Source organism: Callithrix jacchus, chromosome 20 (genome assembly GCF_049354715.1).
Source record: "Callithrix jacchus isolate 240 chromosome 20, calJac240_pri, whole genome shotgun sequence".
Taxonomy (NCBI): domain Eukaryota; kingdom Metazoa; phylum Chordata; class Mammalia; order Primates; family Cebidae; genus Callithrix; species Callithrix jacchus.
Genome location: NC_133521.1, coordinates 32879571 through 32907291, shown reverse-complemented (window position 1 = coordinate 32907291; position 27721 = coordinate 32879571). Strand labels below are relative to the sequence as shown.

Sequence of the window (27721 nt, the reverse complement as noted above, 5' to 3'; positions counted from 1 at the left end):
TCCCAGGTAGCTGCAACTACAGGGGTCCACCACCACACCTAGCTAATTTTTATTTTATTTATTTTTGAGACAGAGTCTCGCTCTGTCACTCAAGCTGGAGTATAGTGGCATGATCTCTGCTCACTGCAACCTCCACCTCTCAGGTTCAAGCAATTCTCCTGCCTCAGCCTCCCAAGTAGCTGGGATTACAGGTGCTGGCCACCATATCCAGCTAATTTTTGTATTTTTAGTAGAGACAGGGTTTCATCATGTTGGCCAGGCTGGTCTCAAACTCCTGACCTCAAGTGATCCACCTACCTCAGCCTCCCAAAGTGCTGGGATTATAGGCATGAGCCCCCATGCTCAACCAACCTGTCTAAATTTAAAAAAGCAAAAAAATTACCAGGCACAGTGGGTCATGCCTATAATCCCAGCACTTTGGTAAGCCAAGGCAGCTGGATCACTTGAGGCCGGGAGTTAGAGAACAGCCTGATCAACACGGAGAAACCCCATCTCTACTAAGAATGCAAAATGAGCTGGGCATGGTGATGCATTCCTGTAATCCCAGCTACTCAGGAGGCTGAGGCAGAAGAATCACTTGAACTTGAGAGGCAGAGGTTGTGGGTGAGCTGACATTGAGCCATTGCACTCCAGCCTGGGCAACAAGAGCGAAACACTGTCTCAAAAAAATTTTTTTTCTTTTTTTGTAGAGGCAGTGTCTCACTACACCAGGCTGGTCTCAAACTCTTGGCCTCAAGCCATCCTCCCACCTTGGCCTCTTGGATTATATGGTTTGCACCTCCTGGATTGAAGCAATTCTCCTGTCTCAGCCTCCTGAGTAGCTGGGACTACAGACAAGCTTCACCACAGATTTTTCATTTCTAATAACTGGTTCTTTGTTCAATTTTCAGGGCATCATGCTTTGGTTCTATAAATACAATATCTTCTTAGACTCTGAGTATGCTAATTGAGATACATTATTTATCTTTGTTTCTTAAATTTTCTGTTTCTTCCAGGATCAGCTGAAATATTTGGCCAGCCTGTTCTACCTGTGGGAGGGGTGGGGGATGGAGGAGGAGAGGAGGGCTGGCAGAGCTGCTGTGCTCCACCTAGACCCTGGGTAGGTCCCTCTGTGTCCAGCCTTCCTTTTTCTCCAGTCCACCGAGCCCGAGGCTGCCTCATCTATTGCAGCTTCCTTTTGGTTTATGGCTTCTTTCTCCAAAATGTGGTGTAAAAGTTAACCATGAGGATGTGGAAACTATTTAGTTTCTTTTCTTTTTTCTTTTTTTTGTGAGTTGGAGTATCACTCTGTCACCAGACTGGAGTGCGGTAACACGATCTTGGGTCCCTGCACACTCTGCCTCCCAGATTCAAGTGATTCTCCTACCTCAGCCTTCCGAGTAGTTGGGGCTACAGGGACCCACCACCATAGCAGGTTAATTTTTGTATTTTTAGTAGAGATGGGGTTTCACCATGTTGGCCAGGCTAGTCTTGAACTCCTGACCCTGTGATCTGCCCTCGTCGGCCTCCCAAAGTGCTGGGATTACAGGCATGAGCCACATGCCCCGTCACAATATTTAATTTCAAATCCCTCTTAGCCAGCTATTAATTTTGTGGCTTCAGCCAAATTATTTTATCTCTGTTAAATAGGAATTTCACCTGTGAAATGAGAAGAAAAGTAATAACTTCACTCGGTGCTTTGCATCCCTAACATAATCCATAGCTAGCATTTGGTTTGGTGACACCCAGAAGATGTTCAATTAATACTTACTATTAGTCATCACAAGCCTCTCCATCTCGTGGAACTTTGTGGAAATCACTTGAGAGTTATGGTCTGCATGTTTCCCCTATGTCCTTGTGTTGAAACTTAACAGCAGTGTGATATTAAGAGAGGAGGGGCCTCATGGGATGGTTAAATAAGGAGGGCAGAGCCCCTGTGTATGGAATTAAGAGCCTTCTAAAAGAGCTTGAGAGAGTGGGTTCACTTTGTTCCTCCATGTGACGATCGGTAGTGTGAGCAGTGAGGAGCAGGCCCTCCCCAGATACACAACCTACAGGCGCCTACATCCTGGACCTCCAAGCCTCCAGAACCATGAGAAAATACATTTCCATTCTCTCTTTTTTCTTTTCTTTCTTTTTTTTTTTTTTAAGATGCAGTTTTGCTCGTGTTGCCCAGGCTGGAATACAATGGCATGATCTCAGCTTGGCTCACCGCAACCTCCGCCTCCTGGCTTCAAGCAATTCTCCTGCCTCAGGCTCCCGAGTAGCTGGGATTGCAGGCACACACCGTGATGCCTGGCTACTTACTGTATTTTTAGTAGAGATGAGGTTTCACCATGTAGGCCAGGTTGGTCTCAAACTCCTGATCTCAAGTGATCGACCCACCTCAGCCTCCCAGAGTGCTGGAATTACAGGCGTGAGCCACTGTGCACAGCCAAGACCCCATTCTCGCAAAAAAAAAAAAAAGAGAGAGAGAGAGAGAATTAGCTAGTCGTGATGGTGTATGCCTGCAATCCTAGCTGCTCAGGAGGCTCAGGCACGAGAATCGCTTGAACCCAGGAGGCAGAGGCTGCAGTCAGCGAAGATTGTGCCACTGCACTCCAGCATGGGCAACAGAGCGAGATCCTGTCTCAAAACAACAAAAACCCAATTACATTGCACTCTACGGAGACTGTATATCCACAACCTCCCTCCCATTTCGGTCCCACATCAGCCTTTGAATAGGATTTTTACTATCTGATTTAAATAGAGAATGTTTTTTGTTTGTTTTTGTTTTTGAGATGTCACCTAGGCTGGAGTGCAGTGGCACGATCTCGGCTTACTGCAACCTCTATCTCCGGGTTCAAGGGATTCTCCTGCCTAAGCCTTCCAAGTAGCTGGGATTACAGGCACGTGCCACCACGCCCTGCTAATTTTTGTATTTTTGATACAAAAATAGAGATGGGTTTTGCCATGTTGGCCAGCCTGGTCTCGAACTCCCGACCTCAAGTGATCCACCCGCCTCGGCCTCCCAAAGTCCTGAGATTACAGGCGTGAGCCATCGCACCCGGTCTGAGAATGTGATTATTCTATTCATGAAGGTTGCTTAAATATTGGGGTCCAGACCTAGATACTACAACGTTCCAGATCTGTTCTGATCACTGCTTTGCCACATCCCTAGTAAATCCACAGCTCTAGTCTGGTGGGCCGCGTGCAATTCCCTTGTTTTCTTACAGGCACTGCCGAAAAGGGCAGAGCAGAGCGCGCAGCTCGCGGGCAGGGACCGCTTCTCCAGCAGGGGGCGCGTGCGTGAAGCTAGGTTTGTGCAAGCCGAGCCAACGTCGGGGCGGGAACAACCCTGGCCCAGCCCCCGCCGGCTGCAGCGCCTTGTGATTGGAGAAGGAAACGGTCACTTGGCGGCACCGTTCGGATTCAGGGAAGAGGGCCCGACTGGAGCTGACGCTGTTGCCCAGGACGGAATGCAATGGTGTCACTTCGGCTCACTGCAACCTCCCCCTCCTTGGGTTCAAGCGATTCTCCTGCCTCAGCCTCCCGAGTAGCTGGGATGAGGCGAGGAGGGTGCTGGGGGCTGCCCGCTGCCGCACTTAGGGCGCTCCTCCCTCAGCTCTCTGTGGTGAATGGCAACGGGATGGAGCGCGAGGGGAGCGGCGGCCGCGGCGTATCGGCTTGGTTATGGGCGTCCCAACTCCTGGCGGCGTCCCGGTGCGCCGCCGACCGGCTGGGTGGGCGCTGTCCTCCTGTACCGGGGGGGGGGGGGTCCCGCTGCTCACCCGGAGCCCCTCTCCTCGCCGGCCCGGAGCCCCGCTGGGCGTGAGGTGGGGGGAACGGCCGCCGGTGGGCTCGGGACTGGAGCCCTCTCGACCGCCACCCGAGCGGGTCTTGCCCTTTGGAGCTTCCGAGCGCCCCAGTTTCAGAGCTGCAACCCCCGTGCCCGGGAGGCGGTGGTCTCCGCCCTCTCTGGGTTGCTCCACCGCGTCCAGCCTCCTTCTAGGGGCCTTGGAGCTGCTCGGCCCGGCCGAGGGGTCAAAGCTCGCGCTCCCCTTGCCCGGGGTCTGCAGCCCCGCCCTTTGCACCGGCGGCTCCTCAGCTGATCGCGGGCGCCTCGGGCCGAATCCACCCTCTCCGAGACCCTCTCCGCTTTCCAGGATTTTCTTTACGGGACCTGGTGCCACCTGTTGCCTTGTTCCCACTAAGCCATCAAGAGCTTTGGCACAGCTTCCTTTGAACTCTTCTGCCCCCTGCAGCATGAGCTGGTTGTTCAGAGTTCCAGTGCCAGGAAGAACTGCCCGTGCTCGGAGAGCTGGAGGGAGGAGCGAGGAGGACTTCACCTGGGAAGACGGAGAAAGGCTTTGAGGGGAGGCGCAGTTATTTGTGTTGACCTTGAAAGGCAAGAAGACTGGGGCCCGTGGCCCTGGAAGGGGAGGTGGGGCTTCCCGCAGAGGGGACTGAGATCTTCGTAAACAACGGGGGAGCAGAGCCGAGGGAAGGAGGACGGGACTCCTGACTCTAGTCCCAAACAAGGCACCTGTGATTTCTCATCCCCTGAGCAGTGACTGCCAGGCGCTGTTCAGCGGACACCTGGGACTTGCAGCGTGATTATGTGCCCAGGGTTTTTCCTGGTGGGGACTGTGAAGTAGCTGGTAAGGTAGTCAGGCAGGTTGGGGTCAGATGCAGATGTTAGCTTGTGGTCATGCCCGAAAAGAGAATCGGGCAGCTCATGTTATCTCAGAAGGTGCTAGGATCACATTTGACAATTATGACAAAAAAAAAAAGATGATATTCTATGGGCCTTGTGTGAAAAACGAAATGTTCTTGCAATATGGAGGTACTACTGGGACCAGATTAATCTGTTTTTGTTTCCTTATTTTTTCACCGCTTTTTTGTTGTTATTGTTTTGTTTTGTTTTTGAGAAGAGGTCTTACTCTGTTACCCAGACTGGAGTGCAGTGGTGCGACCTAGGCTTACTGTAACCTCTGCCTCCCGGGTTTAAGTGATTCTCCTGCCTCAGCCTCTCCAGTAGCTGGGACTACGGTGGCTGCCACCACACCCGGCTAATTTTTGTATATTTAGGAGATACAAGGTTTCACCATCTAGGCCAGGCTGGTCTCAAACTCTTGACCTTGTGATCCACCCACCCCAGCCTCTCAAAGTGTTGGGATTACAGGAGTGAGCTACCGCGCCCAGCCTTTTCATCTCTTTTTTCAAAAAAATTTCAAGCCTGCCAAAACATTGAGAGAACAATACAACAATACCCATGCTCTTAGATTCGGTAATATTTTGTCTCTAGCTCTTTTTATGCATGGATGTATGTACATATGTACATGGCACAGTGCATCAGAGCCATTTGATAGGAAGTTGCAGAGGTCATGGCACTGATGCCTCCTACTTTAGCATATGTCTTGTAAAATTTATTCTTTCATGGCCGCAAAATATACCAAAGGAATTTTTTTTTTTTTTTTGAAATAGCATCTCGCTCTGTAGACCAGGCTGGAATGCTGTGGCAAGATCTTGGCCCACTGCAACTGCCGCCTCCAGGGTCCTGGTTCAAGCATTTCTCTTGCCTCAGCCTCCCGAGTAGCTGGAATTACAGGAACGCCCCACCATGCCCAGCTAATATTTTTGTATTTTTAGTACAGACGGGGTTTCACCATGTTGGCCAGGCTGGTCTTGAACTCCTGACCTCAGGTGATCCCCCCCCTCCTCAGCCTCCCAAAGTGCTGGGATTGCAAGCATGAGCCAATGCGCCAGGGCATACCAAAGGAATTTCACATTGATAGAGTAAAGGTATCTAATGGACAGGGCTTACTTAAATTTCCCCAATTGTTTGCTCACAAAAAAAGAGTCGGCTTTTCATTTTTTTTTAATTCCAGTATCTAATCAAGGTTCACATACCGCTTTAATTGTTCTGTATCTTTTTTTTTTTTTTTTTTTTGAGATGGAGTTTCGCTCTTGTTACCCAGGCTGGAGTGCAATGGTACGATCTCGGCTCACCGCAACCTCCGCCTCCTGGGTTCAGGCAATTCTCCTGCCTCAGCCTCCCTAGTAGCTGGGACTACAGGCACGTGCCACCATGCCCAGCTAATTTTTGTATTTTTAGTAGAGACAGGGTTTCACCATGTTGACCAGGATGGTCTCGATCTCTTGACCTCCTGATCCACCCGCCTCAGCCTCCCAAAGTGCTGGGATTACAGGCTTGAGCCACCACGCCCAGCCAATTGTTCTGTATCTTTAAGGGTCATTTAACCTAAAACAGTTCCTTCTTGTTTCAGTTTCTTGAGATTGGCATTTTTAAAGAGTCTATGCTAATTGTTTTTGTTTTGTCTTTTTTTTTTTTTTTTAAGATGGAGTTTTGCTTTGTTGCCCAGGCTGAAGTACAGTGGTGCAATCTTGGCTTACTACAACCTCTGCCTCCCAGGTTTAAGTGATTCTCCAGCCTCAGCCTCCTGAGTAGCTGGGATTAGAGGCATGCACACCATGCCCAGCTAATTTTTCTTTTTCTGAGAGGGAGTTTCTCTCTGTCGCCCAGGCTGGAGTACAGTGGTGCGTTCTCGGCTCATTGCAACGTTCACCTCCTGGGTTCAAGCAGTTCTCTGCCTCAGCCTCCCAAGTAGCTGGGATTACAGGCACCTGCCATCATGCCCAGCTAATTTTGTATTTTTAGTAGAATTTTTTTAGGGGTTTCACTGTCTTGGCCAGGCTAGTCTTGAATTCCTGACCTCGTGATCCACCAGCCTCAGCCTCCCAAGTGCTGGAATTACAGGCATAAGCCACCGCATCCAGCCCATGGTAATTGTTTCATAGAATGTTTTACAATCTCGGTTCCTCTGATTTTCTTCATGATTAGATTCAGATTAAACTTTTTTTTGTTCACAATGCTACCTGCATAGGTGATGTCCACTTGTCAGTAAATCACCTTAAAAGATGTCAAGTCGTACCTTTGTTGACAAGTTAGATCCTTTCGTGAAGATGGTGTCTTGTCAGATCTCCTCTCTGTAAGGGTACCTGAACTCTGTCTTAACTAGCAATCCTGTATGGGGTGATACTTTGTAACTGAATACTCTGTTGACTCTTGGGACTTTTAGTTCTCTTTTATTTCTTTAAAAAACATTGAGATAAGTGTATTTGGGATGATAGTTTTAATGTACCAAGGTAGAGAATCTATCCCTGATAATTGTTTTAATCTCAGAAATTGTTCTGAAATTTTTTTTTTAATGGAGTCTCAATCTTTTACCAGGCTGGAATGCAGTGGTGCGATCTCAGCTCACTGCAACCTCTGCCTCCCTTGTTCAAGTGATTCTCCTGCCTCAGCCTCCTGAGTAGCTGGAACTACAGGCACGTGCCACCATGCCCAGCTAATTTTTTTTTGGTATTTTTAGTAGAGATGGGCTTTCACCATATTGGCCAGGATGGTCTCCATCTCTTGGCCTCATGAAGCACCCCCCAGCCTCCCAAAGTGCTGGGATTACAGGTGTGAGCCACTGCACCAGTGGTTCTGAAAATTTTAAACTGCAATGTGTACTTGAGTTTAAGATTACTTTCATGTATATATAACTTCAAGGTGTTGGCTACCAGGGATCATTTGTTCAGTGTGTATACATTTGGCCAAGTGCAGGGTCTGACCTGGAGGTATAGGCAGATAGGAGACATGGCCCTTGACCCCAAATAGATGAGAATTTGGTGGTAAACACAAAACCTGTGTATTGGTCCATTTTCATGCCACTGATAAAGACGTACCTGAGACTGGGCAATTTACAAAAGAAAGAGGTTTATTTGGACTTACAATTCCACACAGCTGGGAAAGCCTCACAATCATGGTGGAAGGCAAGGAGGAGCCAATCCTGTTTTACATGGATGGCAGCAGGCAAAGGGAGAATGAGGAAGATGCAAAGTCGGAAACCCCTGATAAAACCGTCAGATAAAACCGTGAGACTTATTTCCATGAGAACACTATGTGGGAAACTGCCTGCTGTGATCCAATTATCTCCCACCAGGTCCCTCCCACAACATGGGGGAATTTGGGAGTACGATTCAAGATGAGATTTGGGTGGGGATGCAGAGCCAAACCGTATCTACCTGCAGTCCATCTTTAGCTGGAATGGTGGCTGTGTTCCTACATGAGGTTTGATCTTGTTTGAGGCACCAAAGCCTGTTTTCCTGAAGCACAGTTAATATTTTGGCCCCACAGAAAAGGTTATTTGCAGTTTATGCCAACTTGTTATTGCAGAATCATTGATGTGAAGTATTTATTTCTACCAGGAAGCTTTGGATTGATTTCTTTTTAACCAGCGTTTGCAATATAGCCATTTACATATCTGCCCAACGCTCTTTATTCTAGTTGTTCAAATTTCTTTTGTCTTTTTTTTTTTTTTTTTTGAGACAGAGTTTCGCTGTTGTTACCCAGACTGGAGTGCAATGGCACGATCTCGACTCACCGCAACCTCCGCCTCCAGTGTTCAAGCAATTCTCCTGCCTCAGCCTCCTGAGTAGCTGGGATTACAGGCACGCACCACCATGCCCAGCTAATTCTTGTATTTTTAGTAGAGACAGGGTTTCACCTTGTTGACCAGGATGGTCTCAATCTCTTGACCTCTTGATCCACCTGCCTCAGCCTCCCAAAGTGCTGGGATTATAGGCGTGAGCTACTGTGCCCGGCCGTCTTTTTTTTTTTTTTTTTTTGACAGGGTTTCACTATGTTGGCCAGGCTGGTCTTCAACTCCTGACCGCCTGATCTGCCCACCTCGGCCTCCCAAACTGCTGGGATTACAGGCATGAGTCACCTCCCCCAGCTTCTTTTGTCATTTTTAACAAATCTGAATGTCAAGGAAGGCAGATCTTTTTCTGGTATAAATACAATAAAGGATTGACTTTATTGTATGGATTTCACTAAACTAAAGTCCTAGTGGGTCTTGTGATAATTAAAGTACAACCCAATAATGTTTAGCTTGTGTCCTTGCTGGAATCAAGACTGCGTCACATTTGGACCACTCATTTATTTGTTCACTCAACAAACATTTACTCAGTATCAAATGTGTGCCTCTCTTTTTTTTTTTCCCCCTAGGTACCAGGTCAAGATGCCATGGTGAACAAAACAAAGCCCTTTCCCACATGGAGCTCTCATTCCAATGGAGGGAGGGAGAAAACACACAACCTGCGGGATGGAACAGCTGGTTGTGAGTGTCAGGGTGGGGAGGGGGGTGAAATGCTTTTTGCTGTAAGGTGATGGGGATGACATTGGAGTCAAAATCTCAAGGAAGGGAGGAATGAGCCGACAGCTATTGTGGGAAGAGCAAGTGTTCTAGGCCAGGGAGCAGCAGATTCAGAGGGCCTGGAGCAAGAGCCTGCAGAGGAAACACTGAGCAGGTCAGGGTGCCTGGAGGGACTATGTGGGCAAAGCAGAGAGGAGGAGAGGAGGGCGGATCCTGGAGCACTCTGCTGGGGGGTTTTGAGCAGAGGTGGGATGATTCTGACTTTTTTCTTAAGTACACAATCCAGAGAGGTGTACAGCTATCAGCACAATCAATTTGAGAATGTTTGCACCATCCTGGGAAGAAACCCCGTACCCAGTGGCATTGACATACTGGCTTTGCATGGAGAACAGATGGAAGGCCTGATCAGGACAGACAGTCTGGACAGGCTAGGACCCAGAGACCACTGGGGTGAGGCAGGCCAGGGGCACCTCCAAGAACCAGGGAGGAGCAGGCAGGCAGTATCCAGAGAGAGGTGGTCAACTACAGTTGGTAGTTCTGTGGGCACATCATCTTGTTAGGGAGGAGTGGAGGGGACAGTTGGACCTCCAGGCAGGGAGGTGGGGTTTGGCAAGAGAGGAGTCTCCCAGTGGACAACATGTAGAGCCGCAGGCTGATGGGCAGCCCAGCTTCAGCACGGACTTGCAGGACCACATAAGACTCTTAACCCCCCTGAGGACTCATGCGGTCTACTTAGAGCCCCAGAAGAAGAAGTGGCCTTGCTGACCCAGTTCTTCAGCTGGAACACAAGATTAGAGTGGGGCCAGCTGGAAGGAGGGCTGCGTGCTGAGCATCATGCTGCCCACTTGGCTCAGGTTCTTTCCATTGCTGCCATTTGGGGCCAGGTTGGTCTTAAAGCCTTGATGGGGAGTTAGTTGACTCCGCTGTGGAGGTTAGAGGCCAGGGAGCTGGCCATTATAGACCCGTTTTGTTAATACAGAATCCACTAGAGGATTCTTCTATGTCTGTTCTCTTTCACTGCTATTTCTCGCTGAAAATGTATTCTTAAATAAGCTCTTTCAGAGCAGGCATCTTAGACTTTTTTTTTTTCACTAGGGTTGCCAGCAAATAGAATGAGCTCTATAAATACATATGGGCTGGGCACAGTGGCTCATGCCTTTAATCCCAGCACTTTGGGAGGCCGAGGCAGGCAGATTTCCTGAGGTCAGGAGTTTGAGACCAGCCTGGCCAACATGGCGAAACCCCATCTCTACTAAAAAATACAAAAAAATTAGCTGTGTGTAGTGGCTCATGCTTGTAATCCCAGCTACTCAGGAGGCTGAGACACGAGAATTGCTTGAACCTGGGAGGCAGAGGTTGCAGCGAGCTGAGATCATGCCACTGCACTCCAGCCTGGGTGACAGAGAGAGACTCAAAAATAAAGAAAGAAAGAAATATTCACAGATGAATGAATATATTCTTAATGTTTGTGTAAGTTTGTGATTGTTACTGTAATTAATTTCCCAAATTTAGCAGCTTAAAAGCATATATATTTTATCATGTTATAGTTCTGGTGCTCAGAAGTCCAAATTGGATGTCTCTGGGCCAAAACCGAAGTGTCATCAGGGCTGTGTTCCTTCTGGAGGCTGTAGGAAGAATTTTCTTCCTTGACTTTGCCAGCTTCTAGAGGCCACCTGCATTCCGAGGCCCATCGCTCTCACCTCTTCTCCAAATCCAGCAGCATAACATCTTCACATCTTTCTGACTCTGACCTCCTGTCTCCCTCTCACAGAGAAACTTGTGATTACTTTAGACTGGTCTTGAAAATGTGTAATAACCCCCTCCTGCAAGATCTTTAATCACAGCTGATTAAAGATCCTTAATTTAATCACAGGGGTTTTTTTTAATTTTTCTTTTTTATTATTTTCTTTATTTTGTTAAATATTCTAGGAAACCATTCCTTCAATACCTTTTGCCTTGTGACCTATTCACAGGTTTTAGGGATGAGAATTTCCCTTATATTCTTTTACTCATTTCCTTTTATATTCTTTTATTTATTTATTTTTTTATTCATTTGAGACAGGATCTTACTCTGTTGCCCAGGCTGGAGTATAGTCATGATATCATGGCTCACTGTATAGCCTCCAGCTCCTGGGCGCAAGTGATTCTTCCACCTCAGCCTCCTGAGTATCTGGGACCACAGTTGTGAGGCACTGTCCCCAGCTAGTTTTTTATTTTTTATTTTTTGTAAAGACACAGTCTCCCCATGTGGCCCGGTCTTGTCTTGAGCTCAAATGATCCTCCCGCCTCGGCCTGCCAAAGTACTGGGATTACAGGTGTGAGCCACCATGCCCAGGCTTTTTTTTTTTCTTTTTTAAGGACATGGGGTTTCGCTCTGTCATGCGGAAATGCAGTGATAACAATCATAGCTCATTGTAACCTTGAACTCCTGAGTTTACACAGTCCTCCTGTCTCAGCCTCCCCAGTAGCTAGGACTACAGAGAAGCCAGGACCACAGGTACGTGTGTGTCCCCACACATGGCTGGTCTCCAGTTACTGGCTTCAAGCCATCCTCCTGCTTGAGCCACCATGCCCAGCAGTCTTTTATTATGGACTAGTTGTCTGACTTCATTATAGGGAACTGTGTGCCTTTAGCTGCCAAAGTGAAGCTGCCAACAAAACCGAAGATAATGCACACACTTGATTTGAAGCAGTGAACAATGAAATACTAGCAGATATGGTGATAAAGTTTTTAACAGTGTTGAGCCAGGGAAATGAAAAGTCTATATGACATCGACAAATAGCTATTAAATAGATGGCAAATTAAGGTGCAGCAGATTAAAGGGAAATCACTTTTTAAAACGTGTTTTATATGCATTAGAATCCTTTAATAATCCCATCCATCTGAAATAGCTTTATATACTACATCAATAAGGCTTTTTCCCCCTACTTGAAGTGACTTTAGTGATGTTGTATAATATATGTAGGCACTGAGGGAGCCAATAGATGTGGTTCAGGGTTGTAGAGGGTGCAGTGTGCCTCCTCTTTTCAAAACCTGAGGGAAGTTCTGGGCTGCTATGCCAGGTCCTACTTACAAATTGGCTTTTAAGCTTTTATTTTATTTATTTTTTTTTTGAGATGGAATTTTGCTCTTGTTACCCAGGCTGGACTGCAATGGCACAATCTTGGCTCACTGCAACCTCCGCCTTCTGGGTTCAAGCAATTCTCCTGCCTCAGCCTCCCAAGTAGCTGGGACTACAGGCGCGCACCACCATGCCCAGCTAATTTTTGTATTTTTAGTAGAGACGGGGTTTCACCTTGTTGACCAGGATGGTCTCGATCTCTTGACCTCGTGATCCACCCGCCTCGGCCTCCCAAAGTGCTGGGATTATAGGCGTGAGCCACCACGCCCGGCCTTAGCTTTTAAAAAAACTGATGAGTTGTTCTCCTTTTCATGTTTGAGGGAAAAAAAAGGTAAGAAAACTGATGGGAGACATGGTGGCTTATGCCTGTAATCCCATTAATTTGCAAGGCTGAGGTGGGTGGATCTCAAGGTCAGGAGTTTGAGAACAGCCTGGCCAATATGGTAAAACCCTGTATCTACTGAAAATACAAAAATTAGCTGGGCATGGTGGTGTGCACCTGTGATCCCACCACTTTGGGAGCCCAAGGGGGGCGTTTACTTGAGGTCAGGAGTTCAAGACCAGCCTGGCCAACATGGTGAAACCCTGCCTCTACTAAAAATGCAAAATTTAGGCTTGGTGGCGGGAACCTGTAGTCCCACCTACTCAGGTGGCTGAGGCAGGAGAATCTCTTGAACTGGGGAGGCAGAGGTTGCAGTGAGCCAAGATGATGCCACTCTACTCCAGCCTGGGTGACAGAGTAAGACTCCGTCTCAAAAAAAAAAGAAAAAATGAAAAGAACATTTAGATCTGTGTCAGACATTTAGCTGGACTCCTGGGGCAGGGGCTGTGTTCCTGAAGAGTTGAGTGTCAGTATCTTAGATTGTGCTGCTTTAATGAAATACCACAGATTTTTGTCTTAAAAAGCAGACACTGGGGTTAGGTGTGGTGGCTCATGCTGTAATCCCAGCACTTTGGGAGGCTGAGGTGGGTTGATCACCTGGCCAACATGGTAAAACCCCATCTATACTAAAAATACAAAAAATTACTGAACATGGTAGCAGTTGCCTATACTCCCAGCTACACAGGAGGCTGAGGCAGGAGAATCGCTTGAACCTGAGAGGCAAAGGTTGCAGTGAGCCAAGATCGTGCCATTGTACTCTGGCCTGGCCAACAAGAGCGAAACTCCATCTCAAAAAAAAAAAAAAAATTAGCTAGACATGGTGGCGTGTGCCTATAATCCCAGCTACTCAGAAGGCTGAGACAGGAGAATCACTTGAACCCAAGAGGCGGAGGTTGCAGTGAGCCTCGGCAACAAGAGCAAAACTCTGTCTCAAAAAAATAAAAGCAGACGTTGGCTGGCCTTGTGGCTCATCCCACCTTGACCTCCCAAAGTGCTAGCATTACAGCCAACGTCTATAATGACACACACACACACAAACAGACATTGTTTCCTCAGTTCTGGAGGCTGGAAGTCTGAGATCAGGGTGCCAGCATTGTTGGGTTCTAACTTGCAGTTGGGTGCCTTCTGTGTCCTCACATAGCAGAGACATATCAGGAGATTGAGATCTCTTCCTCTGAAAAGGCCACAGCCGTATCATATTTAACATGGGAATCTGTGGAGCACACAGTTCAGCCCTTAGTAGTTGGTTGGCACACTTGTGTCCAGACCCACTTTTCTGGGAGTTTCTAGCTTCATGTGTTTCTGGCAGATCAGGGCACTGCCTCCTAGGTCACTGCCCCTCTTGTTCTGGGACAGCCAGTAAGAAGCCAGGCTCCAGCAGTGCCTTGAAATACTGCAAAAAGCAGTGCTTATCACAGCTCCAGCAGAAGCCTTCCACAGCAGGGGTCCAGGGGGTGGTCTCGGGTCAGTGGGGGTGGACAGCAGCCAGTGGTGACTACTCTGAGTTCTTTTGTTGTTGTTTTTTGAGATGGACTCTCGCTCTGTTGCCCAGGCTGTAGTCCAGTGGTGGTATGATCTCGACTCACTACAATCTCCACTTTCTGGGTTCAAGAGATTCTCCTGCCTCAGCCTCCCAAGTAGCTGGGATTACAGGAGCGTGCCACCATGCCCAACTAATTTTTGTCTTTGTTTTTTGTTGGTGGTGGTTTTTTTCTGCAGAGGGTGGGGGGATAGAGTCTAAGTCTGTCGCCCAGGCTGCAGTGCAGTGGCACAATTTCAGCTCACTGCAACCTCTGCCTCCCAGGTTCCAGTGATTCTCCTGCCTTAGCCTCCTGAGCAGCTGGCTGGGATTACAGCCATATGCCACCACACCCAGCTAATTTTTTTTTAAATTAGTAATAGAGATGAGGTTTCACCTTGTTGGCCAGACTGGTCTCAAACTCCTGACCTCAGGTGATCCACCTGCCTCAGCCTCCCAAAGTACTGGGATTACAGGTGTGAGCCACCACACCTGGCCTTAGTCTGAGTTCTCAGAGGCAGGTTTGCATACCATTTGCCCACTTTGGGCAGTGAATTCCTGGTGCCATCATAGAACTTTATGAAGACTAGGTGTTTGTGTGGTCAGAGGGTCAGATTGATTTGTGAGTGGCAGGTGAGGACTCCGGGATAGAAGATGGTCTTTCTACTTTGGAAGAGAAGCATGGGCCTGTGCTGTGGCTTGGGGATGAGCTGGCAGTGGGTGGTAGATAGGGGGCCTCAGCTGGGAGGCCGGGCTGCTCTGACTGAGCCGGGGCCACAGCAGCTACCCAGGCAGGAAGGGTTTATATTGGTGCCAGAGCTCTGGCAGTTGCACATTTGCTAGAAGCAATATCCAGATGCAGGCACTGCTTCCTCTGGAGCTGCTGCCAGCCAGCGAGGGTGAGTCTCTGGACGGTGGAAGGCAGGAATAGCTCCCGGCCTAATGGCAGCCGGAAAAGAAGCTGCAGGAGGCTATGGGTTTGTTGTGGAAGAGGTGGAGGCCTGAAACCCTCGAAACAGAATCCTGCCCTCAATTTCTGATTGACACTACTGACTAGAGGTGGCTTTTTTCATTGCTGGAGGAAGGGCAATAGTTCATTTAGTTCATGTGGTAGTTCAACGGATGCTCCGTCCCCTCCGTAAAATAAAACAACAAAATTTTTCTCTCCATATCCTAGGCGTGAGAGCACCCACCTCTCTCCTGGGATATGTGGAAGGATCACATGGGACAATCAGTGGATATAACAAATGTTTTAAATCCTGTATATACCTCATAGATGTAAAGTGGTTGTGTCATTTGTGAATTCTCTTGGCCAGGCACCAGAGGGAGGTTAGATAGTGACCTGGAGTTTGTGTTGAGGAAGTAGTAGCCTTTGAATGCCTGCCTTTGTAGCTGTTGCACGTATGTTAGGCTTACTTTCAACGAAATGGAATTAAGTAATTGATTTTTTCAGTAGTACAAGTGATAACAGAAACAACCTTTGCTAGCCCGTGGGGTGAGTCTAGCTAGTGACAGGTTGTTTTTGGGAGACACATCCTTTGTGTCCTCACTTCTGTGTCCCCTCTCTCTGCCATGCTCTCCATCTCACCCATTCTACCAGCTGCACTGGCCCCCCAGGCACCCAGAGCACATGCACTTAGTGAGCCTAGATCCTTCTTCCCTGAGACATTCTTGTACCCCATCCCCTCATCACCTCACTTCCTTCAGGCCTCCAACAAGTTGGGTCATCCTGAATATTTTATGTAAAACTTTCTGTTAAGCTGGGCACAGTGGCTCACGCCTGTAATCCCAGCACTTTGGGAGGCCAAGGTGGGCAGTTCACGAGATCAGGAGTTCGAAACCAGCCTGGCCAACATAGTGAAACCTTGTCTCTACTTAAAAAGAAAAAAAAAAAGTAGCCTGTAGTCCCAGCTACTTGGGAGACTTAGACTGGAGAATTGCTTGAACCCAGGAGGTGGAGGTTGCAGGGAGCCTAGTTCATGCCACTGCACTCCAGCATGGGCAACAGAGTGAGACTTCATCTCAAAAAACAAAAAAACAACAAAAAAAAATAACAAAACTTTCTGTTAAGTTCAACCTTAATTATTATTTCATTTTAGCCTGCCTCATTTTTCTTTGTGGCACTTATCACTATTTGAAATTGTTGCATATTTATTAATCTATTTTCTGTTTTCTTGATTGGGAACATAAGCTCCCAGGATGGAGACTTTGTCTGTTTTGTTTACCACTATATTCTCATCATCTCAAATAGTGCCTGACACACAGTAGCGCCTCAGAAACTGTGCAGCACATTAATAAGTGAATTTAACAAGTAGACACTGTTGATGGTGCTGAGCCAGATCTCTTTCCTCTCTGAACTTGGAGTGGAATTGTGCACACAGGCAAGTGTACAGGCGTTGATGCCTGGCACTGCCGTTTTGCAAAAAGAGTTCTCCAACCCACCGTCTTCTTTTTGAATTTTTAAATAAGTCTGTATATTTTAGTCTTGAAAAGGATACCACATTTGAAGTCGAAGACCTGATCAGAAATTCTGTCTTCACCATGACTTGCTGTATCTCTGATAAATGCCCTAATCTCCCTGACCCTTGATTTTCTTATCGATATAATGGGGAAAATACGTGTTCTGCCTTCCTGGGGCTTTACATTTATCGTAAAGATCAAAGGAAATGAGCTTCTACCCCTCCCACAGTGGGCTGGAGTCTGGATTCCTTTGGCAGTTGTCTTCTGGCCAGTATCCTCTGTTGCAAGTTGAGAAATGTGATCTTTGCTTCCTGTTTAACCCTAAAGATCCAGAAGGCATGGATCCATCAGAGAGTTATACAACATTGTCTCCCCAGATCCCGATTGAAGAAAATCCACAGGAAGACAAGGCAGACTCTTTTCATCCTACTCATAATGACTAGTCCATCACTGCCTCAGTAACTTGATCATCAGCCCTGGTAGCAGCTACCCTGCACTGAAGCTGATGAAACAGGGCAGAGAGGAAGTATCCAAGAGAAGAGGGAGGGAGATTTCTCTAAAACAAGACTGAGAATAAGGATGTTATTGTCTAGAAGGAAAAAAATAATTGAAAGTTTCTGAAAATTGAGATTTCTTCATCTCAAATGACCTTTTTAGTCCAAAAAGGTACAAAAATTATTTTCCTCATATAATAATAATGGTGGGAATCAAAATGAATCAGATCAGGGATCCAGATGGGAATGCTGCTACACCACAGTAGAATACTTCTGGGAACTACACTGGGAAAGGATCACTGGTAGCAAAAAGATCCAGAGTTGTGCAGAGGGGTCATGTCAGCAGTGATTGCTTTTCAGTTGCCGTCTTCTCCTGCTGATCGTTTTAGGATCACTGTGAGGTCAGCCTGGATGGTGGGAATGGATACCTGTTTTTTTTCACTGCCTACATAAGCTTCATCAGCTCTAATTTGTCCTGTTTTCCTCCACAGATCTCTGTTTCTTTTTCTTTCATGCCCATAATTTATCATACAGATGTGGTTTTAATGCTTTGCTGACTTGACATCGCTTCCTTTTTCATTTCATTGATTGGTACTAAAAGATCCACAAGACTTTCAAGTCCTGATGAGATGAGGTCCAACATCAAGAATCTGAAGCACGGTGGCTCACGCCTGTAATCCCAGCACTTTGGGAGGCCGAGACGGGTGGATCACAAGGTCAAGAGATTGAGACCATCCAGGTCAACATGGTGAAACCCCGTCTCTACTAAAAATACAAAAAATTATCTGGGCATGGTGGCACGTGCCTGTAATCCCAGCTACTCGGGAGGCTGAGGCAGGAGAATTGCCTGAGCCCAGGAGGCGGAGGTTGCGGTGAGCCGAGATCGCGCCTTTGCACTCCAGCCTGGGTAACAAGAGCGAAACTCCGTCTCAAAAAAAAAAAAAGAATCTGAAGCAAAGACGCTTGTGGTTTCGGAATGTATAATAGAGCTGGATGATTTTCTGTTGAGTTTGTTGGGGGAATGCATAATGATAAGGATTAGGTGTTTTTCTAATTTAAAAAGTTGTTTCTAGAGGCGTAGAAGACAATTCTGATACTCTAGTTTTCCATGCAAATCCAGGCATGTTTATAAAAAAGAAAAAAAAAAAAAAACACCAGTACAAAACGAACAAGATCTGATCTGACCGGGGGGCTCACACCTATAATCTTAGCACTTTGGGAGGCCAAGGCAGGAGGATCCCTTGACTCTGGGAGTTCAAGACCAGCCTGGGCAACATAGGGAGAACCTATCTCTTTAACAAAATAAAATTTTAAAACTTAAAAAGACAGGATCAAATGAGACGATGCTATCCAGATGTTTCTTGTCTTGTATTGCCACTTCAAGTTCCCATTTATTTTGGCCAGTGAACATTTGAGAGACTCACATAGGAAGTTCAGGGGCCATGCACTTTGTATCTCTTTCCCCAATATTAATGCGCTTACCCCTGTCTATTTTTCTCTTTTTTTGGGGGGTGGGGGAGATAATGCCTGTTGTGTACAGCAGGACCGTGGGTCATTGTGTATGTATAGAAGTGATGTGGATTCCTCCCAGACTCATTAGTGACCAGGGCTGCTGGCCCTGTTTGGGTGTCCTAGACTAGAGAAGAAGACAGGAACCAGGATGGGAAGATGGACATGTTACATTTTAAGCTGGAGCTTCCCCTGCAGTCCACGGAGCACGTTCTCGGTGTGCAGCTCATCCTGACTTTCTCCTATCAGTTACACGTGAGTCAGTCCGCTGGGAGGCCATCCTCTCTCTTGTGTCTTTTTCATAGACCAGAGCCTTTCTTCTGATTTCTAGAAGACCCATACCGTAGCAGGTCCTCTTCCCCATGTAGTTTGGGATCGCTTAGGCCAGCTGAATGTTTTTCACTGGAGTCATATTAATTAATATGGGCTACTAATAGCTCAGAAGGTTCTAGGCAGTGTTTCCTGCATGACTGTGCTGGGTGCGTGAGAGTCCCTTAGGTTTCAGCCAAGACAGCTGACTGTTAGACCCAGAGCCCTTCAGATCTGACAGCGGTTGGTATTGTTTGTTTTTCTAATGATTTCAGAGGATGTCAACCTTCGTGATGCAGAGCATGGCATTTCTTCAGTCCTCCTTTGCTATCCCTGGATCCCAGTTATATGTGAATGGAGACCTGAGGCTGCAGCAGAAACAGCCGCTGAGCTGTGGCGGCCTCGATGCCCGATACAACGTAAGAGCACTTCTCATTGTCCAGCTCCTTTGTTTCTGTGTGTTACTGTTCACTGAGTTCTTTGAAGAGGGGAATGAAAGGTAGAAATATCATTTCTCTGCGGGTGGCTTTAAAGGGGCCTTCTGAGGAATTCTTGCCATAAAATCTTTTCAGATTATGAAGATATACCTGTATTTATACCTAGAAGGAGAAAGAGAAAAAAATCAGTGTTTCTCAAATAACTAAATTGTTTATTGCTTTTAGGTACACGTGTGCACATGCACTCACACAAACACATTTGCTTTTCCAAACACACACTTGGAGTATGTGTTTCCAAGAGATCATGTGAAATGTTCATGTAAAGTATTTCAAAAATACTACTCAACAGTTTACTGAACCCGTGACATAGGCCAGCCCTGAGTGCAGGGGTTTACCTGTATCATCTCCTTTAATTATCGCAGCAACCTCTGAGTCGCGTGCACTGTTCTTTCCCAGTGCTCCAGCCACTTGTCCCGTCGCTGTCCCCCTTGCTCCCTTCCAGCCACCCTGGCCTTTTTGCTGTTCCTCATACCCAGGAAGCAGCTTCCACCTCAGGGCTTTTGCTCTTGCCGTCTCCTCTGCCAGGCATCCACGTGACTTATCGGACCACGCAGTTCAGGTCCCTGTTCAGATATCCCTGAGCACAGTCCTTCTCTGAGCTGCCTCTGCAGCAGCAGCCCCTCCCTCCATCATCCCTCAGCCAGACTTTCCCTCCTGCCACCTGGCCTACTCAGGACACGTGTTTGTGTGTTTATTTGTTGTCTCCCTCAGCGATGACAGCAGTGGCATCTCATGTACTGTCACGTCAGTGCCTAGCACACTGCCTGGCACATGGGAAGCTCGCAGAGATGCTTGTTTAAAGAATGAACTCATTTTGCAGAAGACAAAACTGGGGCTAACAGTGATTAATTTTCTCAAAGGCGCAAAGCTTGAAAGTATATCAGAGCCAGAGACTGGGCATGGTGGCTGATGCCTGTAATCCCAGCACTTTGGGAGACCGAGGCAGGTGAATCACCTGAGGTTGGGAGTTTGAGACCAGTCTGACCAACATGGAGAAACCCTGTCTCTACTAAAAATAACAAAATTAGCCGGGCATGGTGGCTAATGGCTGTAATCCCACCTTTCGGGAGGCTGAGGCAGGAGAATTGCTTGAATCCAGGAGGTGGAGGTTGCAGTGAGCCGAGATCATGCCATTGCACTCCAGTCTGGGCAATAAGAGCAAAACTCCATCTCAAAAAAAAAAAAAATGTATAACAGAGACAGGAACTTTCTGTGTCCAGAACTCATGCATCTAATCACTCATTCCTCACCTTTATTTTATCACAATGGGGACCACAGAAGTTGGGCTGCCATGAAGGTGAAAAAGGAAAATTATCAGTTATAAGCAATCCTCCCACCTCAGCCTCCAAGGGTACTAGGAATACAGATATGAGCCACTGTACCTAACCCTTTTCAAAACAATTTTATTAATTATTTTGTATGTGTGTGTGTGTGATAGGGTTTCACTCTGTCACCCAGGCTGGAGTGCAGTGGCATGATCATGGCTCACTGCAGTCTCAACCTCCCCAGGCCCAGATGATCCTCCTACCCCACCCTTTTGAGTAGTGAGCTGGGACTACAGGTGCATGCTACCATGCCTGGCTAATTTTTGTACTTTTTGTAGAGAAGGGGTTTTGCCTTGTTTCTCAGGCTGCTGTCTTAACTCCTGGACCCACGTGATCCACTCACCTGGGCCCCCCAACATGCTGGGATTACAGGTGTGAGCCACTGTGCCTGCCCCTGCCCCCACTTTTTTATTAAAAAAATAGAGTCTCACTCTGTGGCCCAGGCTGGAGTGCAGTGGCCCACCTATGACTCACTGTGTCTTATACTCCTGGGTACAAGCAGTTCTCCCTCCTCAGCCTCCCTAGTAGCTAGGACTGGAGGCACCACAATGCCTAGTTTGTTGGGGTTTTTTTGTTTGTTTTTTTTTGTTTTCAGTGGAAACGGGGGTCTTTATGTTCCCTGTGCTGGTCTTGAACTTCTGGCCTAAAGCAATCCTCCTGCCTCAGCGTCGCAAAGTGCAGGGATTACAGACATGAGCCATGACATCCAGCCAAGAGAGAGATTTTATAAATAGCTTTAAAACGTATGAAACGTTGACACTGACCCCTTATTTCCATCCCCACAGACAGAAGGACAGAGTAAATAAACTTAAATTGTTGCAATGTTTATTCATCTTTGAAGATAAGATTATTGACACGGGACTAGGCCACCAAGACCACGAGGGTGGTCTGTGGGACCAGCCTGGGTGTCAGGAGGGTAGAAGGAAGAGAGGAGGAGCCTCCCAGGTGCTCACGCCACATCCTCCTCCCGTGTCCCAGGTATCCATGATCAACAGGACCAGCCCCTTTGCCTACGATTATGACCTCCTACATATTGTTGCTGCCTACCAGGAAAGGAACAGTGAGTCACAGGTAGAGCTCATTCAGCAGCTGCTCAGGACTTTCAAGGTTACTGGGGGCAACAGAGACAAGCAGAATTGGAGCCCTTGTGATGAAAATGTCAAAACCCATGAATGTTCAATAATGGGAGTAAGTGTGCTGTCCAGAATGTGTCCTTTTGTCCTGATCTTCAAACCTGGGTCCGCCCCCCCGCTTCCAGCATCCCATGGTCCAGCAGGTTAGTGATGGTTAAATGTCATCTTTATCCCACCACTGGCTTGATAGATTTCCTTTTTTAAAAATATAAGCCTAATTGAGTTGTTCCCCATGCCACACCTATAACAGATGCCAAAGACAAATTGCTGTTCACGCTTTTCAGAGAGAAAACAAGAACATGGGTGACTCTCCCCACGTTAGCAGTCCAGCAGGAGAACAGGAGCGCCCATGCTTCCTACTGGAAGGCGCAGTGTCCTCACTCCTTACAGAGCTGTAGGCCATGGCATGTGTTGACTCAGCACATTTGGCTGGCTGGTGGCTGAGGTGTTCTCTAAAGGCATCTACAGTATTACTTGGCAACCAGATATCATGGAGACGACACACAGACATTTCACAGAGGGGACAACTACAAATCCACCATTGCTTTCTGATTTTATGTCATACACTAGCAGCAGACAATAAAAAGGGAATTTTTAGACAAAACTAAAAAGCATGGCTCAAGAAATCTATGTGTTGTTCTTTACTTTTTTCACTCTTTATGTGGATTTTTTAAATATACCTATTATGTTAGTATTGAAACACTTTGGCATTCACATTATTTGTATTTCTATGTAATATAAGTATTTCCCTACGCTGCTACGAAGTTCTAATTCTTTTTTTTCCCTAAACAGACAGTCTTGCTCTGATGCTCAGGCTGGAGTGCAGTGCCATAATCATAGCTGATTGTAACCTCGAGTTCCTATGGGTTCAGTGATCCTCTCACCTCAGCCTACTGGGCTGCTGGGACTACAGGCATGTGCCACTGTGCCCAGCTTTTTTTGTTTTTTGGTACAGAGAGGTCTCAATATGTCAGCCAAGCTGGTCTCAAACTCCTGGCCTCGAGTGATCCTCCCACTTTGGCCTCCCAGATCCTTGGCATTAGGAGCCTATACAACTTTGCCCAGCCAAACTGATATTATTTAGAGTGGCAATACATTATTCCTTCAGTTAGCCATTCAACATCTGTAGATGATCACACAACCACTTCTGAGTTTTTGACGTATTTTAATATAAATACTGTATTAGTCCATTCTCACTCTGCTATAAAGACATATCCAAGACTGAGTAATTTATAAAGAAAAGAGGTGTAATTGACTCACAGTTCTGCATGGCTGGGTAGGCCTCAGGAAACTTACAATCATGGCAGAAGGCACCTCTTCACAGGGCAGCAGGAGAGAGAATGAGAGCAGAGCTGAGGGGGAAGCCCTTTATAAAAGCATCAGATCTCGTGAGAACTCACTATCATGAGAACAACACGGAGGAAACTGCCCCCATGATTCATTTATCTCCATCTGGTCCTGCCCTTGATATGTGGGGACGTATGAGATTTGGGTGGGGACACAGAGCCAGACCATATCAAATATTTTGTTTGACAAGTATCTTTTTTTTTTTGAGACAGAGTTTTGCTGTTGTTACCCAGACTGGAGTGCCATGGCACGATCTCGGCTCACCGCAACCTCCACCTCCTGAGTTCAAGCAATTCTCCTGCCTCAGACTCCCAAGTAGCTGGGACTACAGGCGCGCACCAACATGCCCAGCTAATTTTTGTCATTTTTAGTAGAGAGGGGGTTTCACCTTGTTGACCAGGATGGTCTCGATCTCTTGACCTCGTGATCCACCCACCTTGGCTTCCCAAAGTGCTGGGATTATAGGCGTGAGCCACCGCGCCTGGCCGACAAGTATCTTAAATTATTTGTTAATCTACCTTGTATATGCAATTGTTTATGCTTTCAAATGATTTCTTTCTGTTCTGAAGTGCAGAATATCCCACAGGAATAAAAGAATATTTATAGCCCTCAATGTTTTTTTGCCAAAAGGCTGCCCCATGATTGATTAATGGTTAATGATTGTATTGCAGTTGCCACCATCCTGAATAACCACAACTTTATCTGGCCGGGTGGGCAGAGCCATGAAACTCCTTTTGTGATTAATGCTATCATCCAATGCATGGTGGAAACCATATTATATCCTTTCTGTTAGAGAGGCAGTGGTAGCTCAGTTTCCAAAAAGAGAAGATTCCAAAGTTGTCCCCAGCAGGAACAGATGTGGGAAGACTTTGATTGGAAATTGCTACAGCACTGTATTCCGACATAAATGACTGCGTCTGCTCTTTTTACGGTGGGGGAGGGGGGAATCATTTCCTGTTCATATTTCTTTCTGAGCCATTCTTCTAAGTCAGAATCATCCATATTTATTTCTTAATAATCTTTTATTATTCCTTTCATCCTAAGAGTATTTGAAATATTCTTGCCATTTCCTGTCTGGACTAAACCTTAGTTTACTTTGACTTATGCCATGTGGCCCTCCACTCCTTAACTGTCCGTACTTATCAGCCAGGGTTCTGGGAGATGGTGAAGTTTGCCTGAGTGCAGTATGTCAGCATCCTGCTTATCTTCCTCTGGGTGTTTGAAAGAATCAAGATCTTTGTGACCACCATCTCTGTGACAGCGATGCCCCGGGGAGAAGTGTGGAAGGAGCACTTATCCTAGGAAGGCCGCTTCTGAGGACCTGAGGACTCAGCAGGACCGTGGCTGCCTCATTGTCATCTCCTGCGAACATCTTAGGATGTTTCTGAAAGAGCCCAGGGGACACATGTGGGCTTGTGTGCTTTTCCCCTCCGAGACAAACAACAGTTCTTCCCTTTGCTCTATACAAGTTCCGTACCTTCAGAGCTCTTGCAGAATCATCAGGGAGTAATTTGTGGAAAGGTCTGAGGGTTCCTGGAGGCTGTAATAAGCTTTTTGGGTTTTTCTTCTTTGCCTTAGCGTTGAATTTCAGGAGAAAATTGCAGTCAGTTCAGACATCTTGGAAAGAGTCCCATCTCTGGTCAAGCAGAGACTTTTCCTCTGTTGAGTGAGAAACACACTGTGCGTTTCTTCCTTCTACTGTGAGCCACTTACTCTTCAGGGCTCTCTTGTGACAAACATGCCAATCACTAGCACTTTGCACCCCTGGGCCTCTCCATTTCCCATTCAGAGCCTTGATTTCCAGAGCTGAGGCCTTTCACTGGAGACCTAGAGGTGCAGGGCCCAAGGGGAGGGCTGCCTTGGCACAGGCATGAGGGAGGGCCGCTGAAGGACACTCGGACGGTCCACCTGCCTCAGCCGGAAAGTCAGTCATCTGTCAGCTCAGCGGAGCAGGCCTGGATGCCTGCCTGACTGTGGCTGGCTCTTTGCCCTGTTTTGCCCTCTGTGTGCACCCCTGGATGGCAGGCTAAAGTCAGAGGGGCTGTTCATTCCCAGCCCCTTCAGCAACACTGGGAGAAGAAAGGATTGTCACAACAGGTTCTTTCTGGGCCTCACTCAACAGCCTGAGCACTTGGCCCTCCTCCTCCTTGACAGCCTTCCTGCTTCCTGCAAAGGACAGGGGTGACAGGAGTTGGTGTTGGGATTGGCTCCCACGGCCTGACAACCACAGTTTATTTAGAAGGCTAGCGGGAAGCCCAGCGGCTTGTGTTTCCCTTGACTAAGGAACAGGGTGCCCATTAGAGTGGGGCGGGCAGCTTTGGGAAGGACACAAGAAGCAGTGAGGGGGTAAGGAGGATGCTGGCCCGGGCAGGCCAGTCCAGCCTGGCCACTAACAGAATGCCAAGCAGTCCAGCTGGACTACTGTGGTGGCTGAGCAAGTGTCTGCGGGAGCAGAGATGGCTGGAAGGGGTCTCTGCACGTGGACGACGGCTTGTTCAGCCCCTTCACCTCCTGAGGACGCGAGCAGTCTCCTCCGAGGACAGATGGAGCTGCTTCCTGATCCCAAGCAGGTCATTCCCACTGGAAGACATGGCCCCTGTGGTTTATGCTTCATGCCCACAAACACACCTCTTAGTGTGTGCCTCGGTTTACCTTGGAGATCAGCTCTCATCTCCAGCACCGTTTCCTTTAGGCTGACTAAAAACAGTTTTGGAAACAAAGCTATTTTGAAGTATACAAGCAGAGGAATTCCCTAAAATACTGTCCCCCTTGTCTTTTTTTCATATTCAGGCTGTTTTATATGCCTAATTTTTTTCTTGAGATTTATTTATTTTTATAGATTGGGGTCCTCACTATATTGCCCAGGCTGGTCTTGGGCAATATAAAACTCCTAGCCTCAAGCAATCCTTCTGTCTCAACCTCCCAAAGTGCCAAGAATACAGGCGTGAGTCAGTGTGCCTGGTCTCTTGAGATTGACATTAAAAAATTGTTGGTGGTTTAAATCCCCAAAAGGTAATGAAACATGGAAAGATGGCTAAAGATATGTATAAACTTTGGTTTGGATTTTATTAAATTATTTGAATACAAAACTTATATAAAGAATCCATTACGTTCTGTAGCTTGCTAATTAAAATGTTCAACATGGAAGGTTGTATTCCCTTATTTTGAATCAGGGCTTTGGAGAGAGGAAGAATAGGGAGGGCTGAAGTTGAGCACACTTCTCCGAGTTACTCACCAGCAGCCTTGCTTTGCCAGGGCTCTGCCCAAAGACCTTGGAGCTTTTGTTAGCTCTTTGGCAAAAGTTTCCTGGTCCAACCCCAAGTATATTAGTTTTTAGTGGAATCCACATGGCATATGGAAACGACGGGTTGGAAAATTACAACGGTGTCTGGTGAATATAAAATTATTTACAGATCCTATGTTGGTGGCTTCTGAAACAGAACCACACAGCATAGTTGCAGGAGAAAGAAAGGTAAGAAATATGCACGATATTATCAACTGAGCTGTAATCCATAAATAGGTCATATTTGGATAAATTCCTAATTCTTCCAAATGATTAGTCCAGTTTCTGCCAAGGCAGGTCAGGTGTCTAATGCCCCACTAAGCTTCCATCTTGAAGCTTATTAAAGCAATTCTCTCTGCCTCCCTCTTACCCCATCCCCCACCTCCTCTCCCCATCTCCTTATTCATGCTTTGTAAAGAGGTTTTGGATCTTTCTGGCCAGGTAAGTTCTAAATATCTGTTAAGGAAATGTAAATTACATGATCCTAAGTAAAATAATGACTGCCAATCCCCTACCCAGAGTTATAATGGTTGGCCTTCTGGCACACATCTTACTATCCTGTACACTATTTCTAACTTTTAAAAAATCATGAACAGGCCAGGCACAGTGGCTCACACCTGTAATCCCAGCACTTTGGGAGGCCAAGGTGGGTGGATAACCTGAGGTCAAAAGTTCGAGACCAGTCTGGACAACATAGCGAAACTCTGTCTCTACTAAAAGTACAAAAAATTAGCTGGACATGGTTTGGTGGTGGGCACCTGTAATCCCAGCTACTCAGGAGGCTGAAGCAAGAGAATCACTTGAACCCTATAGGTGGAGGTTGTAGTGAGCCGAAATCCCACCATCACACTCCAGCATGGGGGACAAGAGCTAGACTCCGTCTCAAAAATAATCAAAGTCAAAATAATGAACAACACTTATGTGAACCTTGTATATAAATCTGTTTCTGGTTTATTTCCTTTAGATCCCAGAAAGGAATTACCAATCCAAAAAGCTTATGACCATCATTAAGGATCGTAATTCATCTTGCGAAACCACAACCAGGAAAGACTGCTCATTTCTTCTCCCTGCAGCGGGGAGTTCTTGTTTAAGATCACATCACTAATTACAAGACCTTCAAATGCTTTATCCTCTTCAGATGCCTGGACTCTGCCCT

General features: G+C 46.9%; 1 protein-coding gene across 4 annotated transcripts; it reads left to right on the top strand.

The window, feature by feature from the left end:
- Positions 1 to 3369: 3369 nt before the first annotated feature.
- On the top strand, positions 3370 to 27700 carry LOC100403392 (transmembrane protein 231-like). 4 transcript variants are annotated; one of them, XM_078357779.1, is made up of 7 exons: positions 3370 to 4366; positions 9038 to 9149; positions 17654 to 17901; positions 18798 to 18926; positions 19256 to 19399; positions 21781 to 22078; positions 23495 to 23895. In XM_078357779.1, the coding sequence occupies exons 4-7, from the start codon at positions 18831 to 18833 to the stop codon at positions 23563 to 23565; spliced, it is 609 nt and encodes a 202-aa protein (XP_078213905.1). In that variant the 5' UTR covers positions 3370 to 4366; positions 9038 to 9149; positions 17654 to 17901; positions 18798 to 18830; the 3' UTR covers positions 23566 to 23895. The 4 variants fall into 4 exon arrangements, with proteins under 4 accessions (XP_078213905.1, XP_078213906.1, XP_078213904.1 ...); XM_078357780.1 differs by lacking the exons at positions 17654 to 17901; positions 23495 to 23895 and adding an exon at positions 27530 to 27700 and having other exon boundaries at positions 21781 to 21873; XM_078357778.1 differs by lacking the exons at positions 17654 to 17901; positions 23495 to 23895 and adding an exon at positions 27530 to 27700.
- The last annotated feature ends 21 nt before the right edge of the window (positions 27701 to 27721 follow it).